General features: G+C 51.7%; 1 protein-coding gene across 1 annotated transcript; it reads left to right on the forward strand.

Annotated features, from left to right (window-relative positions):
* The first annotated feature begins 7,863 nt into the window (after positions 1 to 7,863).
* NKX1-1 (NK1 homeobox 1) lies at positions 7,864 to 12,847 on the forward strand. Its single transcript, XM_056490857.1, has 5 exons — positions 7,864 to 8,329; positions 8,368 to 8,798; positions 10,319 to 10,393; positions 11,548 to 11,611; positions 12,270 to 12,847. The coding sequence occupies exons 1-5, from the start codon at positions 7,864 to 7,866 to the stop codon at positions 12,845 to 12,847; spliced, it is 1,614 nt and encodes a 537-aa protein (XP_056346832.1).
* The last annotated feature ends 938 nt before the right edge of the window (positions 12,848 to 13,785 follow it).

The following is a 13,785-nucleotide window of genomic DNA, read 5'->3' on the forward strand; positions in this document are numbered from 1 at the left end:
ACTGAATAGTGAATTGCCACCACTCAGCTGGGACCACAAAGTTAAGAGAGGAATTACCTTATGCCAAACATGCTTTAAACCACTGCAACCCAGTTACAAAAGCTTTGGAAAGTGCCTTCAACTCTTACTTGAACATGCAGGAAGTTTCTCAGTACTGACAGGAGCAGGATTTCAAATATCAACAATAAAAGCATCAGGCAATTTTGTATTCAGCCCCCTCCTGTGTAAATCAGCTGACACAGCCAGCCTAATTTGCACCAGTTTGTAAAGCTGCCCCTTGACTTAACTCTCTAGATTAGATCTAAAAGGGTAATCTTTTTATTCTCAGTGTGCCTCATATCTTTATCACCTGCATTTCTAAACACTTTAATAACAAAATCACAAGAGTTGAGTGCTTCTCACACATCTGAGGCTGTCTTTGACAAGAAGGATTCAATTCAAAACTATATGAACAGCCTATGGGCCTGCTGTGTCCCTTTCAAAACTTCACCACAAATAGTGTTTTGGGGACATCAGTGAAGTTCTGCAGCAGATGGGAGAATCCTGGGATGTTGCAAAACTTAGTCAGAAAATGAGGACCTGACTATGGAAAGACCCTGGCATCATTTTCTGTAGCTCAGAGTATCAGCAACACAAGAAACCTGCCAATATGGGCAAACTGGGATGTGGCAGCTGTCATTGAATCCACCAGGTTTATCCTACTGAGCAATTAAGTTGTTAGGCTGCTGTTTTGGCTTCTTGCTCTGCTCTTGACCTGAAATCCTTGGGGACCCTGTGCCAGCTCTCTCCAACTGCCCCATGCACACCCACCCTTCCCAATCTCTGGCAGTGTTTGAAAATCACACAACCATTGACAAGAGCTGGAGACACAGCTGCTAAATCCTGGAAGCATTGCTAACTTACATTAGGGGTAAACTGTTTAGATTTCTTGTTAATTTATTCCTATACATACAAAATAATGGAAGAAAAAGAAGGATCTCTTTTTCTCCCTTGCTCCTCATCTGCTGGGTAAGGACTTTCATTTGCCCTCAGGGCTGCTCGTGCCTGAGGTGCTGTGAGCAGCACCTGCATGGGTTGTTTCCCATGTCCATCCAGCAGCTTCTCAGCTTTGCCTTTGATTGGCACCTCATCATCCTATAACAGCCTTGGTTGGGCCCTGGCTGAGGAAAAGAGACAAATGTCCATTTTGGATGCAAAGGAGACATGGGGCAGGGCATCTTATGCAGATTTGGCTTTGGGTTTCAACCAACAACAGAGATAACTGGGAAGGAACAAATCCTGTGGAACTATATCAAACAGTTGTCCCAGAAAGGTGTCTGCCATTGCAAGAAGTTTTTTTAATACTTCAGTGGTTTCCAGTTATCCACAAGGACTGAGAAAAATATGACCAAGGCAGGCCTATTGAAAATCATGGAATTAAGATGTTACTTGGGAAAAGAAAGGATTAGTACCCTGGCTAATCTAAGCATAACTAGAAAATGTGGTTTTCATCATTCTGTACAAAGGGATGTTGTTCAACACATCCTCCTGTAACTAATAAGGGTAGAACTAATATGAAAAATAATACACCCCTAGAAAAAGGATTATCATAGCAGTAGAAGGAGCGATTTTTATAATCGATGTAAAATAGGTAAAGCCCTGAGTGTCACACCTAGAATATTGGTTAGTAACGCTGAGCAAGGAGCGAGTTTATAATGGACAGGGTCTGGCTTGAAGTTCATTTGCAGGGAAGGGAATAAAACCATTTTATGTTCCTGATACATGCAACATATATTAACACTTTGAGATAGAGATATAGATGTATTTTATACGTGCATTACAATGCAGTCAATTTTTATTCTTCCTAGTGTTTATTTTGTGTACTTTCCTACATAAACATATGCATCTATAGGAAAAAACCCATACATCATATTATATATCCCTATATAATATATTCACAGACATTGATGTTTACACACACATGCATGTGCCATTAGTATGTAGAGATACATCTGAAGCCACTGCTTGAGGGCTGTTAAATGCCAGGGACAATGTCAGACCCTACCTGTGAGTGGGGGCAGAGCAGTATTTGAAAGGAGAATTGAACTTCATGAGTCACCTGAAAAGTCCCTATATCCCAATAATAAGAGGAATTTGCTGCTAGGGCCAGGGGCAGGATGGATACAGATGACTTGTTGGGGTATATTTGGGATTTTTTTTTTCCATTTTTCTAGCATTAATTCCTTAATATACATCCAGCCTTTTCCTTTCTCTGGCTTCCCAGGGACTGTAGCATCCCAGTGAGAGCCAGGCCTCTTCCACAAGCAGTGGGTACCTGGATAAAGGAGCAGGGGAGATGCTGTCAGGGGCAGCAGCTCTGGCTGGGGGATGAGCAGAGCAGAGGTGTGTGCACTGAGTCTGCAATAGCCCTTCTCCTTCCCTCTCGCTCTGTCTGAAGTCTGTTGTATATTTGTTACTTCACGGCTCCTCGTCCTTAGATTAGATTTCTCCTTTCTCATTACCAACCTTAATAGACCCTTCAGACCTCATTCCAGCCCCAGATATTATCTGACCCGTATAATTAATTAATTATAGCCCAAATATTATAGATTATTAAAAATAGCATAACTAATAGTGTAATATCTCAAGCTGTCGACTTTAATAGTCAACATTGTCTTGGTCTCTCTTATCAGGCTGGGACACCCGGTGAGAATATTGATTTCTGGTAATTTTAACCATCATCTGCCATCCTGATGGGTAATTGTCAGATTTTCACCAGAGTCAGAGCTCATTTGAAATCGTTAAACCGTCGGCAAGGCTCACAGTTGATCTTAATGTTTCCTTTTTCTCCCCCTTCAATATGTTTCAGCAACAGAGAGGAAAATAAATAGAAAGAGAAAGAGAGAGCAAGAGAGAGCTGCGTGCGTGCCGGCCATCTGATTTCTATTTTATTTTTCCCTTTACATGTACTGCCCCCACGATGCAGAGGGGCTGTGTGTGCCCCCTCCACTGCTTCTCCCCTTTTTTCAATCTCCCCTTAGAAATAGTAGTAGATATAATAATAATATTTAAAAATCCTGATGATAATCGAGCCGCTTGTCCTCGCAGCACGTGTGGGTCTCCCGGTGCTGCAGCTCCCGCTCGGGAGATGGGGGCAGGATCGGGGGCACTCCCTCCGCCGGGAAAGTCACCTCCATCCTCGGCAGTGCCGTGTCCCGGCCGTGCCAGGGGCTGGGAGCTGGGCTTGGTACCGGGGCAGGACCGGGGGATCTCCCCCTGGTCCCCCCTCCCTGCCCCGCATCCCGGCGGGGGCCCGGGGATGCTCTTGGCGGCACCTCCAGCCTCCTGCCAGCAAAACGGATCGGCTTTCGCGAGGAGTGTGAAAAAGCCCCTGCAGAGCCGATCCCAGCCGCGATAAGGGACAACAAGGCACTTTATTAGTATTTTATATAAACTCCCGGGTGCTGGGAGATAAGCGCCCAAATTAGGAGGCGGGGGGGCGGGGAGGAGCGGCTGGTGAAACGAGGATCCACCGGGCTGAGGCTTGGAGGGCGAGGAGCGACCGTGAGCGCGCTGCCCCTCGCTCTGTCCCCGCGGTGACACTCGGGGACATGTCCCCCTCCAGCAGCGCCCATCCCCAGCCGCCCCCGGGGCTGCCCTCGGAGCAGGGAGGGAGCCGGAGAGAAGGAAGAGAACTGTTTAATAGATCCTCCGAGGATTCCCCTAGAGCATTATTTAAACTTCTAATTATGATTCATGTGTGTGATAATATTAATTTAATAATCAAGGAGCTGTGCAGGAAGCATTAACCTCAATTAAGCTCATTACTACTCTAACCTGGAATCCCCAGGGCTTTTAAATCTTCTACTATGAGGACCTGACACCGCATTGATAGAGGGCGAGATCTGCTTCAGAATCTTTTTTTCTTCCTAAATCATTTGCCTTCGTGGGTAGAGTTAATTAATTCCCTGATTTTAGCTTGGGGGTGGATGGATCCCCACTTTCCCGAGGAGGGATGGGCATCCCGAGGTGACCGCTGCTCCTCAGTTCTACCCTGCACGGGGAGACACCCGCGGGGCACAAAATCAGGATGAGACCAACGAGGCTCAGGGGCTGATCCCGCGCCTGCAAAGGTAGTAATACTAGTAGTAATGATAATAAAAATAAAAATAATAAAAAATTTTAAAAATAATAATAATAATACGAGAGTTACCCTTTCAAATTTGGAAAAAATATGGGCAAGTACAGAAGGGAGGTCCTGTCCCCCCAGCCAGGCAGACACGGCCGTGAAGAGCTCCCCACCCGCGGGACCCCGTGGGCAGCGCTGGGCGCGGAGGGACGCGGAGCCTCCGCGCCTGGTGCAGCCACCAGAGTGACCTTCTCGGCTCAGTGAGGGCTGCTAAATTGTTTTACCGCGGCGATAAATGCCCTTAATTACCCGAAGCTCCAGACCCCAAGGGACGGGGAGAGGGATGGCTGGAGAACAGTCAAGGAAAAGAAAAAAAAAATAAAAAATTGTTAGTTGATCTGGAGGTCCCTGAATTATAATTTAAAAATAGGTATTAAGTAATTAAGTTAAAACCAGGGGTGCCCCAGAACGCGCAGAGTGCCCGGCCTGGCTCCCTGCTGCTGTGAAGGGGGACCGGGCACCGAGGGCAGCAGGGACAGGGTCCCAGCGGGGTCCCACTGCCCTGCCCTGGCACAACCGAGGCACCGGGTCCCGTCATCGAACGCGACACCCGGGGGGCACGCGGCGTTCGGGGTGGCCGAGGCGGCTCCCGGGAGATGTTCTGGCCACCGGAGCCTTCCGGCTCTGGAAATATCGCCTCCCCGCAGGTATAATTCAGCCTAACTACAGAGATAACCATCGCTGCGGCGGGGAGGCTCGTAAAAACGCGAGGGTGTTCCGTGTGATTCCCTATTTATTTCGGAGAAGGAAACGTTTCCGTGGGAGCTTTCCTCAGCAGGGCAAGGGATCCGAGCCCAAAATACGGGGACGATGCCGCCTGTCTGGGGTGCCCTGGCAGCCCCTCAGCCGGTCCCGGAGGACAGCATCGCTCGGACGAGTGAGTCCGGAGAGGCTGCTGCTCGTCCATCCTGCAAGGAAAATGGAAAGAGAGGAAGATGGGACCGGTCACCCGGCCCGACCACTGGCGAGATATTACATGTCACAACTCATCTAGGGCCCCATAATCAGCGCTAACTTTCTGGTGAACAGATAACCAGAGATGGCAGATGGATGGAGATTGCACAAATGAGGCTCTAATTGACAATCAATTGTGATTAGGAGCAATAGAACATCTTTATAACACTCGCTTTAAACCGCCAACAAACAAAAGGGCCGTGCGGGCTGGGGGTCCCGGCGGGACGGGGCCCGGCGGTGCCTGCCCAGCATCGCTGCGCACCCCTCGGCCCCCTGTCTGTCTGTCTGTCTGTCTGTCGGTGCCCGGAGGCGTGGGAGAGCCACGGGGCGAGCAGGAGGGTCCTCTGTTCCCGGGTGCTCCCTAGGGATGTGGGTCCTTCTGCTGCCAACACCTAGCTAACCCGTGAATTTGTGCTGATGCCGCTCGGGGTTCCGCACGTTTGGGATCGGTCCCTGCCCGGGCACAGGAGTCAATTACAATTAGGTTATATATATATATATATATATATATATATATATATGTGTGTGTGTGTGTGTGTATATATATATATATATATATATATATATATATTTTTTTTTTTTTTTTCATCTAAGAGGCACTGACCTAGGGAATAAAAAATACTCCTACAACCGCTACCCCTAAATAACCGTATTCTCTCCTCCGCCCCCCCGCAACCCTCAAAAAAAAAAAAAAAAAAAAAAAAAAAGTGAGAGATAGAAATAGTACAAATACAGTCGAGTACGACAGCGAATCTGATATAGCCGAGTCCCTGGCATCTACCTAAACCACCATCTCTTTTTCATGAATAATACCCCAGCGCTGTGGGCAGGAGTAATGTGAGAAAAATTTATCCGAAAGAAAAGATGGTACCAGAGGCACGGCCGGAGGAGGAGAAGGAAGGAAAGAGGACCTGTTAACTAACAAACAAACAAATAAACCCCTGGGCGTGGGTTCGTGTGAGAGTGTGCACATGCAGATTAAAACTTCGCTCTCGCTGTGTGTTCGTGGCAGCCCCGTCGGTGAGGTCAGGACAAGGGGGAGAGGTAATTACCTACACATGATCAGAGATTATACATACCATTTCAACCCAGGAGGTGATTTATAATTTAAAGATAAAGCATAATAAAGTCATAAAAGAGAAAGGACACTGTTGTGGTGTCTGATTAAAATCTAAGGGCTGGTGTATAATATATGAGCGGGGGCTGTTGTGGGCTCCGGCTCAGCGGGACTCCCCTGGGCCCAGCCCGCTGATGGACTAATCATGTCCAAGACCTACCAAAATTACAAGCTGATTGTTTTACCCATTATTTCTCCCAACTTTTAATTTCTGCTTTCTAAAGGATCATTGCCCGCGGTAATTGCAAAGGACCTGTCCTTGTATGTGTCACCAGCCTCAAAGACAAAAAAAAAATCTAATTTTCCTTTTATGCTTTCTCTATTTTCCTACCGCCCCCCCCCCCTTTTTTTTTTTTTTCCTGGCAGCTAATTCAAACTGAGTAGCGACTGGAGCATCCAAAACAAGAATGAAATTGATATGACCGAAGAACACACAACTGTACACGAAAGGGAAGGAAATTAGGTAGGGGGTGGGAAAACAAGTTGTATAATTCACTGGCAATTTTATACCTATGTCTTAATTTTCTACAATTAAAACCTTTTTTAATAAGAGAGTATTTTTCGAAAGTGGAACTTAGGTCTGGTTATACCTTTACTCCTTGCATGAGAGGGAATACACCTTTTCCTGCAGTTACTCAGGATTTATTTATCGTCGTGTTTTGTCTTGTGCTGTTTAAACGTATTAATTTTCTTCTGGCACTTTCCTGGCACTTACATTTGAGATTTAATTTTAATTAATTAGCTAAGGAGGAGAAAGAAACATGTGAGGATGTGTGCGTCCGCGGACACAAGCTTCTCTCAAAACCGCTAAACCTCCGTCCATAATTTTCTCCTTTTGTTCTAATTTAATAAACCCAGCAGGGAAGGGAAACAGGTGCTGGGGGCTGACACCTCTGAGCCCACACACACACACACACACACACAATCCACTTCTGATCATCTAGCTCTACTGTTAGGGATGGAAGACCTCAAGTTCCCATTTTCTGTGTATAATATCTTCTTTATATTGATCCCGCAATTATTTAAAAGAAAGCGTCATCTCCTCCCACTTCTCCAAATAAGGCTATTTAGATGCTTTCCAGATGAGTGGAGGTGTGCTGAAACAGAGCTGACAGCCAAGTATATCACAGCCAACACCATCCTTCATTCGCTCTCTCCCTCTCTGCCCCCCTCCCCCCGGCACACACTTTCAACGCGTCTCTCTTCCAGTGATGAAGATTACAGACTATTATGGGCAAGGGATTAATTTGTAGCCAATTACAATCCAGTGCTAAATATGAATGCATAAATAAGATACAGCCTTGCCTCTGTGCGTGTGAGCGAGAGAGAAGGGAGGGGGGGCAGGAGCGCCTGGGCAGCCTGGCGAGGATGATGAGAAGGAAGAAGGAGCAGCTGAGTGGAGGCTCCGAGCCGAGCATCACCTTGTGACTCCCTGCCTCCCCCGGAGGCTCCCGGCGGCCGGACCCAGCGCAGCCCCGGGGAGCTGAAGGCAGCGGCTCGTCCTGAGCCGGAGCGGAGCCGGGGAGGAGTTTCCAGATCAACTTCGCCGGAGGAAGGAGGGGGAGAGCAAGAGGGGAGGGCAGGGGGGGAGAAGTTGCAACCGAGAGGGGCTCTGCAAAGAGTCATGAATGTGAGCAGAGACAAGGTGGGTGACATCTCCATCCCGGCAGCGGCAGCCGCGGCGGTGACAGCCCCCGCAGCCGGCAACGGCGGGGAGCCCCGCGGCTGCCACGGCGAGGGGATGGACAGCCGCGGGGAGCAGCGGCTCTCGGGCGGCGGCGAGCTGCCGCTCTACTGCCCTGCCAGCCGGGACCGCCAAGGGGACAGCCAGAGCAACACCCCCGGACAAGAGGGGGCAGTGGCCGCGCTGCCCGTGGTGCACAGAACCACCTCCTTCTCCGTGCTCGACATCCTGGACCCTAACAAGTTCAACAGCAAGCGGCGGCAGTGCGCGGGCTTGTACAAATCGGCGGGGAGCGAGTTCACTCTGGGGGCGGAGGATAAGCCCGAGGACTCAGGGACGGAGCTGGCCGAGCAAAAGGCTCTCGCCGAAGATTTCGACGCGTGCAAGAAGTCGGCAGAGCTGATCAGTAAGTAGGTCTGGGGGTGCCCCGGGTTCCCCCAACAGGGTCTCGCATGCTTTGGCATCTCATCCTTCCCCGCTGGCAGCCTCGGGAGCCGGGGCTCCGGGGAAGGACAAACGGGCCCTGCGCTGCTGCTGCTGGATGTAGAGAGGTGGAATTCTGTGTTAGGCGGAGGGATGGCAAGGGGGGACCCGGGCGCATCCTCCCGGGACAGGCCGGAGACAGCGGCGGGTCCCGGGGCTCGGCACTGCCCGAGGAGCTCGGCGGGACCCCCGGAGCTGTTCGTGCCGTGCAGCCCCGGCAGCGGCAGGACCAGCCCCGGGGATGCCGGCCTGGCTGGGGTGAGGAGGAACCCCGACATCCTTCTCGTCCTCCTCGTCCTCGCAGGCACGGCCAGCGCTGCCTGAGAACTCCGGCTCTGGCAACTTGGAAGCGGCTCCTCCGGCTTCAAAGGGCCGGAGCCCCGACCCCGAGGGTGTGAAAAGTCCCCCTTGGTACCCCCGCCTCGCCAGGGCACCCCCAGGCGTTTATGACTTTGTCTCTCTCCCCAGTCTCGGACCCCTCTCTCGTCCTCCCCCCGCCGCTGCCGCCCGTTGCTCTGGGCGACAGATTCAATTTTCTCTCTCCCCTTGGCTTTTTTAGGACAAATCAGACTAATTGTGACAAAATGCTGGTTATCTCTGGAAAAACAATTAAATTCCTTCGATTACATTTAAGGTAAAATGTGCTTAGCAGCGTAAAGAGGCTGGATAATGGGGAAAATCGCCCCAGAGTGGCATGTAGGACTGCTTGGATCGATATCCTATTATCGAATTGTGCATATCTCTTTCAAGCACCTTGCAAACTCTTCCCTAACATCTAAATTATAGGGTCAAAATTCGGATAATTACTCGATTAAAACCTATTACACTTATTAGGGCTCGCTATTGATCGGGAATTGCATTCGACCCAAGCTCTAGATTGCTTTTTCTTTCTGGGTCCGAATATCCCAACTTTCTCACCTCTAAACACCGCGACTCTGGGGATCACGGACGGTTTCCGGGAAAAGGCGGTCGTTGTGAAAATATCTATAGTTATTCCATGTCCAAAGAGGGGAAAGAGGAGGCAGCGAGCTGCAGGGGATAAACTTCTCGGCTTAGGAAAAATAATTTCTCTGTGTCCGGGGCGAGAGAGAAGGACTCGGAGGTTTCCAACCCGGCCATAGCGAGACTCTGTCAAGTAAAATTAGGCAGCGAAAGAGGTCTGGAATCTGCTCCAGCCCGAGCCATGACGCATTTTTCATCTGTAAAGCAAGAGCAGGAATGGGGCACTAATAGAATTCAAAAGAGATTTTTAAAAGCAGTGCGGAGCTGGAGTAATTACTCCTCTAAACTCATCTGACTTTCGTCATATTAAATAGATCTGGGCGATCAGAAAGACTGACGAGGTTAACCTACCGCTAATCTCAGACTTTTATCTCCAGACAAGGATAAAAACGCAACTCCATCTCTTCTCTCAAAATAAATACGTTTGGAGGCATCACGCCGCGGTGCACTTCGCCCTCTGACAAGTTCCCCGGACCCTCCACCCAGGGACTCCTTCGGTCACATCGCCTTAATGTTATGGCAGTGGCCAGGAATACATCTAGGACTGCTCGAAAATCACGAAATTCAATTCTTCTCTTTCCCCATTGTAATTAATATTAATTCAAGTGGTGGCTTAACTAGGAGAACTGTTCTGAAAAGTAGCTGTGTCCAGAAAAGTACCAACCTCTCCGAAAAATGCAAAAGATTTCTGGCCAAAGGACAGTGGAAACAGCGCTAGTCACTTGCCGCTCGTAAAACTATTTTAATATTATTTTAATATTTTAACAATTTTTAAATTGTTAAAAATAACAATTTAAACTTTCCATTAAATTACCATTTAACCTATTCCAGAAACAAAATAATAAGCCCAGCGTCGACCTCTGTCGCTAACTCTATTCGCGTTGCATTTTTTTATCTTAAAAAATTTTAGTTGACCAACGTCTGGAATTCCCTAGACGGGAAATTAAACTCCGAAAGTGCCAGCTGCAGGTTCCGGGTCCGCTCTGTGTGTGGATGCTAGGGCTGCGCTCAGCCCCCGAGTGTGCCCCACAGGCGCAGCTACACGCACTTTTTATAAATCGTTGATGTAAAAAATTACTCCCCGCAATCTCTAGCCGGTCCTACAGGTTGCAGGACGCTTGTCTGCACTCCCCTGGGTCGGGTGGGAGAAAAGTGACCCGGTTCTGTTCTGTTCGGCGGCAATCGCCTGCGTTTTCCATGCTCCGACCTGAACAGAAAGCTGGGAAGGGTTCTTCATGAACCCTGAGTTATTTAGGGATATTTTCGGGGTGAGCGGAACATCAACACTCTGCCCTTATTTCTCCTACTGAAACAGCCATATCTGAAATCAGCGCGTTGAACAAAACACAGTTTTAAAATCACCCCTAATTTAACATGCGGGAGGTAGAGGGTCCGGTGTGAGGATACGGAGCAAATCTGAGGCGTGTTCAGGTTTGGGGGGGTTTAAAAACCACTAAACTCCGGACGGGATAAGGGTGACATTCATTTCCTATTCATTTCCTATTTGCCTATCTCGGTTAACCAAGTTAAAGGAGTCCCTGGTTAGGGGTTCCCGGAGCTCCAGCCCCTTTACAGAAGTGAGAGGGGGGAAGTTTAGGAGTGTCTGAAAGCGCCGGCGAAAAAGGACGGTACTCACGGGCCTCTGCCCCGAGCTGTCCGCCGGGCCTCCCCCAGCCCCGTCCCGTGGAGAGGGATTCACTTCTCGCTCCCACAAGGAGCCCGGGCCGGGCCAGGATGAGGAGGGGCCGGTTCTCCGGAAAATGCGATTTGCTTTCAGGTTTCATAATGACAGAATCGTCAGCAGAAGTCCAATAGCCTTAAATATCGGATAATTACCCTGTTCTCCGATGGAGACCCGTTAATTGGAGCGTAATATAAACCCAAATAAATTAAATGACCGTTAACTAGTTTGTACATTGCACAAAATGAGTTTAATTAAGTTTGTATCTGCTCTGCTAATCAATACAAGTATTTACTCCTCTTTAATACTTCCATCTCGGGAAGTGACAAGAGGTCAAACCAGACGCAGGAAGGGTTAAAAATGCCAGAGCAAAACCCAGCAAACCGCCCATCGATTCGGAGATTCCCGTCACTTGAATTGTTAGAGGCATTTTGACATCCCTGCTGCCCGCTCCCCAGGCACGGCCGGCTCGGCCCGGCCAGGGCAATCTCCCCGGCCGCTCCTCGCCCCCGCCATCGCCCCGGTAGCTCTCTGGGCACCCGGGGGCACTCGCCCTGCTGCCTTCCCACGGGCCTTTCCAGCCCTCGGTGTTCGGTGGGAACGGGGGTACATCCCCTATCCCGGCCGCGTCTCGGTACCAGCTCTTGCTGAAGGTGGGTGGCTCGGAAGGGGCAGCGCTGGCACAGCCTCGCCGGGCTGGACAGCCCCTTCCCGGCCCAGAGCTGCAGGTCCGAGCCCCATCCCCACCGTTGTGCCCAGCTCCCGAGGGCCAGGGCAGACCCAGGGCGGGCGGAGGGGCCGAGGGGCGGCCCCGCTGTCGGGGCAGCGCTGTCCCGAGAGCAGCGGGGACAGCAGGACGGGCTGTCCCGGCTGCCCTGGCCCCGGGGGCCGCCCCGGCGGGGCTGGGGGCGGGCGGGGCGGGGGCCGGGCCGGGCGGCGAGCCCTAACATCGGCTGTGGCTTGTCCGCAGAGGACGGGGAGCTCTACAAGGCCGAGGAGTGCGACCTGGACTACAGCAGCCGGCCGAGCCGCAGCCCCGACAGCGAGCTGCCGGACGACGAGGAGCTGTGCAGCGAGGAGAGCGGCAGCACCAGCGGCAGCAGCGGCAGCTCGGGCCCCGCGGCGCCCGGAGAGCCCGAGCCGGGCCCGCTCCGAGCCGAGCCGGCCGAGGCGGGGGTCGCGCCGCCCCCGGCGCCCCCTCCGCCGCCCCCCGCCCCGCCCGTCGCGGCGCAGCCCGGCCCGCAGGCCAAGCCCAAGAGGAAGCGGACGGGCTCGGACTCCAAGTCGGGCAAGCCCCGGCGGGCGCGGACAGCCTTCACCTACGAGCAGCTGGTGGCGCTGGAAAACAAGTTCAAATCCACGCGGTACCTGTCGGTGTGCGAGCGCCTCAACCTGGCGCTGTCGCTCAGCCTCACCGAGACGCAGGTGAAGATCTGGTTCCAGAACCGGCGCACCAAGTGGAAGAAGCAGAACCCGGGCGCCGACACCAGCGCGCCCACGGGCGGGGGCGGCGGCGGCGCGGCGGGGGCCGGGCTGGGCGGCGGGGCGCTGCCGGGGGGGCTCAGCCCGCTCAGCCACTCGCCGCCCATGGGCGCCCCGCTCTCCATGCACGGCCCCGGCGGCTACGCCGGCCACCCGGCCGGAGGGCTGGTCTGCGCCGCCCAGCTGCCCTTCCTGCCCAGCCCCGCCGTCCTCTCGCCCTTCGTCCTGGGCTCCCAGACTTACGGCGCTCCGGCTTTCTACACCCCGCACCTATAAGCCCGACGCTCCTTCCTCCTCCTCCTCAGTCCCGCTGTGCCCGCCGCCCCTCCGAGGATCCTGGGGGGCCGCTCACCGCACGATCCCCCCGCACACACCCCGCACCCGAGAGGTGAAACCACGAGCGGACCGGCAGCGACAGCGGGGCACAGGGGCAGCCCCGGGTTCCTGCTGCCCAGCCCGGGGGATGAGAGGAGCGGCCGGAGGGTTCCCCCGCCCTCGGACCTTTCTGGACCCTTTTTGTACGCGATGTGTCCGGACTGCGCTGCTGAGGGAAGGAGGAGGAGAAACCTCCCTCCCTCGTGTACATACAAGTAGATGTAAATCATCGTTACCTGTATTTTTATTTTTACCGTCCCTCGTGGCTATGTGGGTTTAATTAATTTAATAATTATTATTAATATTGTCTTTGTTTTTATTCCGGTCTGGCCACTAGCGAAAGACTTTTAAAGGAAAAAAAAAAAAAAGATTATGTACCCATTTGACTCTCAGGGTTAAACGGAGAACTATCGGTCCTGTCCCTCGACATTGCAGAAGCAAAGACGCGCCGCTCCCTCCCGTGACCTCACGGTGACGAGGGATGTTTTGGATGTTTTGGATGTTTTGTACAAACGTCACCCCCGAGCGGGCCGGGGGTCCCGCCCGAGAAGGGGCGGCGAGGGCGGCTGCTGGGGTGCAGGGCTGGATTTTTTTACGTTAATCATTTCTGTATATTTCTGGTTGTTACAAAAAAAAAAGAAAAAAAATAAATTTTAACTTTATAATTAATGTATAAGACGAGGGAGCAATGAGCAAGAGGTGATAAAGAGAGCACTTTGTTTGCTAAACACTTTAAATCAATCAATAAACTCTAAAGAAACGGCGCTTTCCGTAGTGGCGAGTCCCTGGTTTTCGGGTGAATCTTTGTAAGACAAGTTTGCCCTGGGAAACGCCTTCCT

Source organism: Oenanthe melanoleuca, chromosome 4 (assembly GCF_029582105.1).
Source record: "Oenanthe melanoleuca isolate GR-GAL-2019-014 chromosome 4, OMel1.0, whole genome shotgun sequence".
NCBI lineage: Eukaryota > Metazoa > Chordata > Aves > Passeriformes > Muscicapidae > Oenanthe > Oenanthe melanoleuca.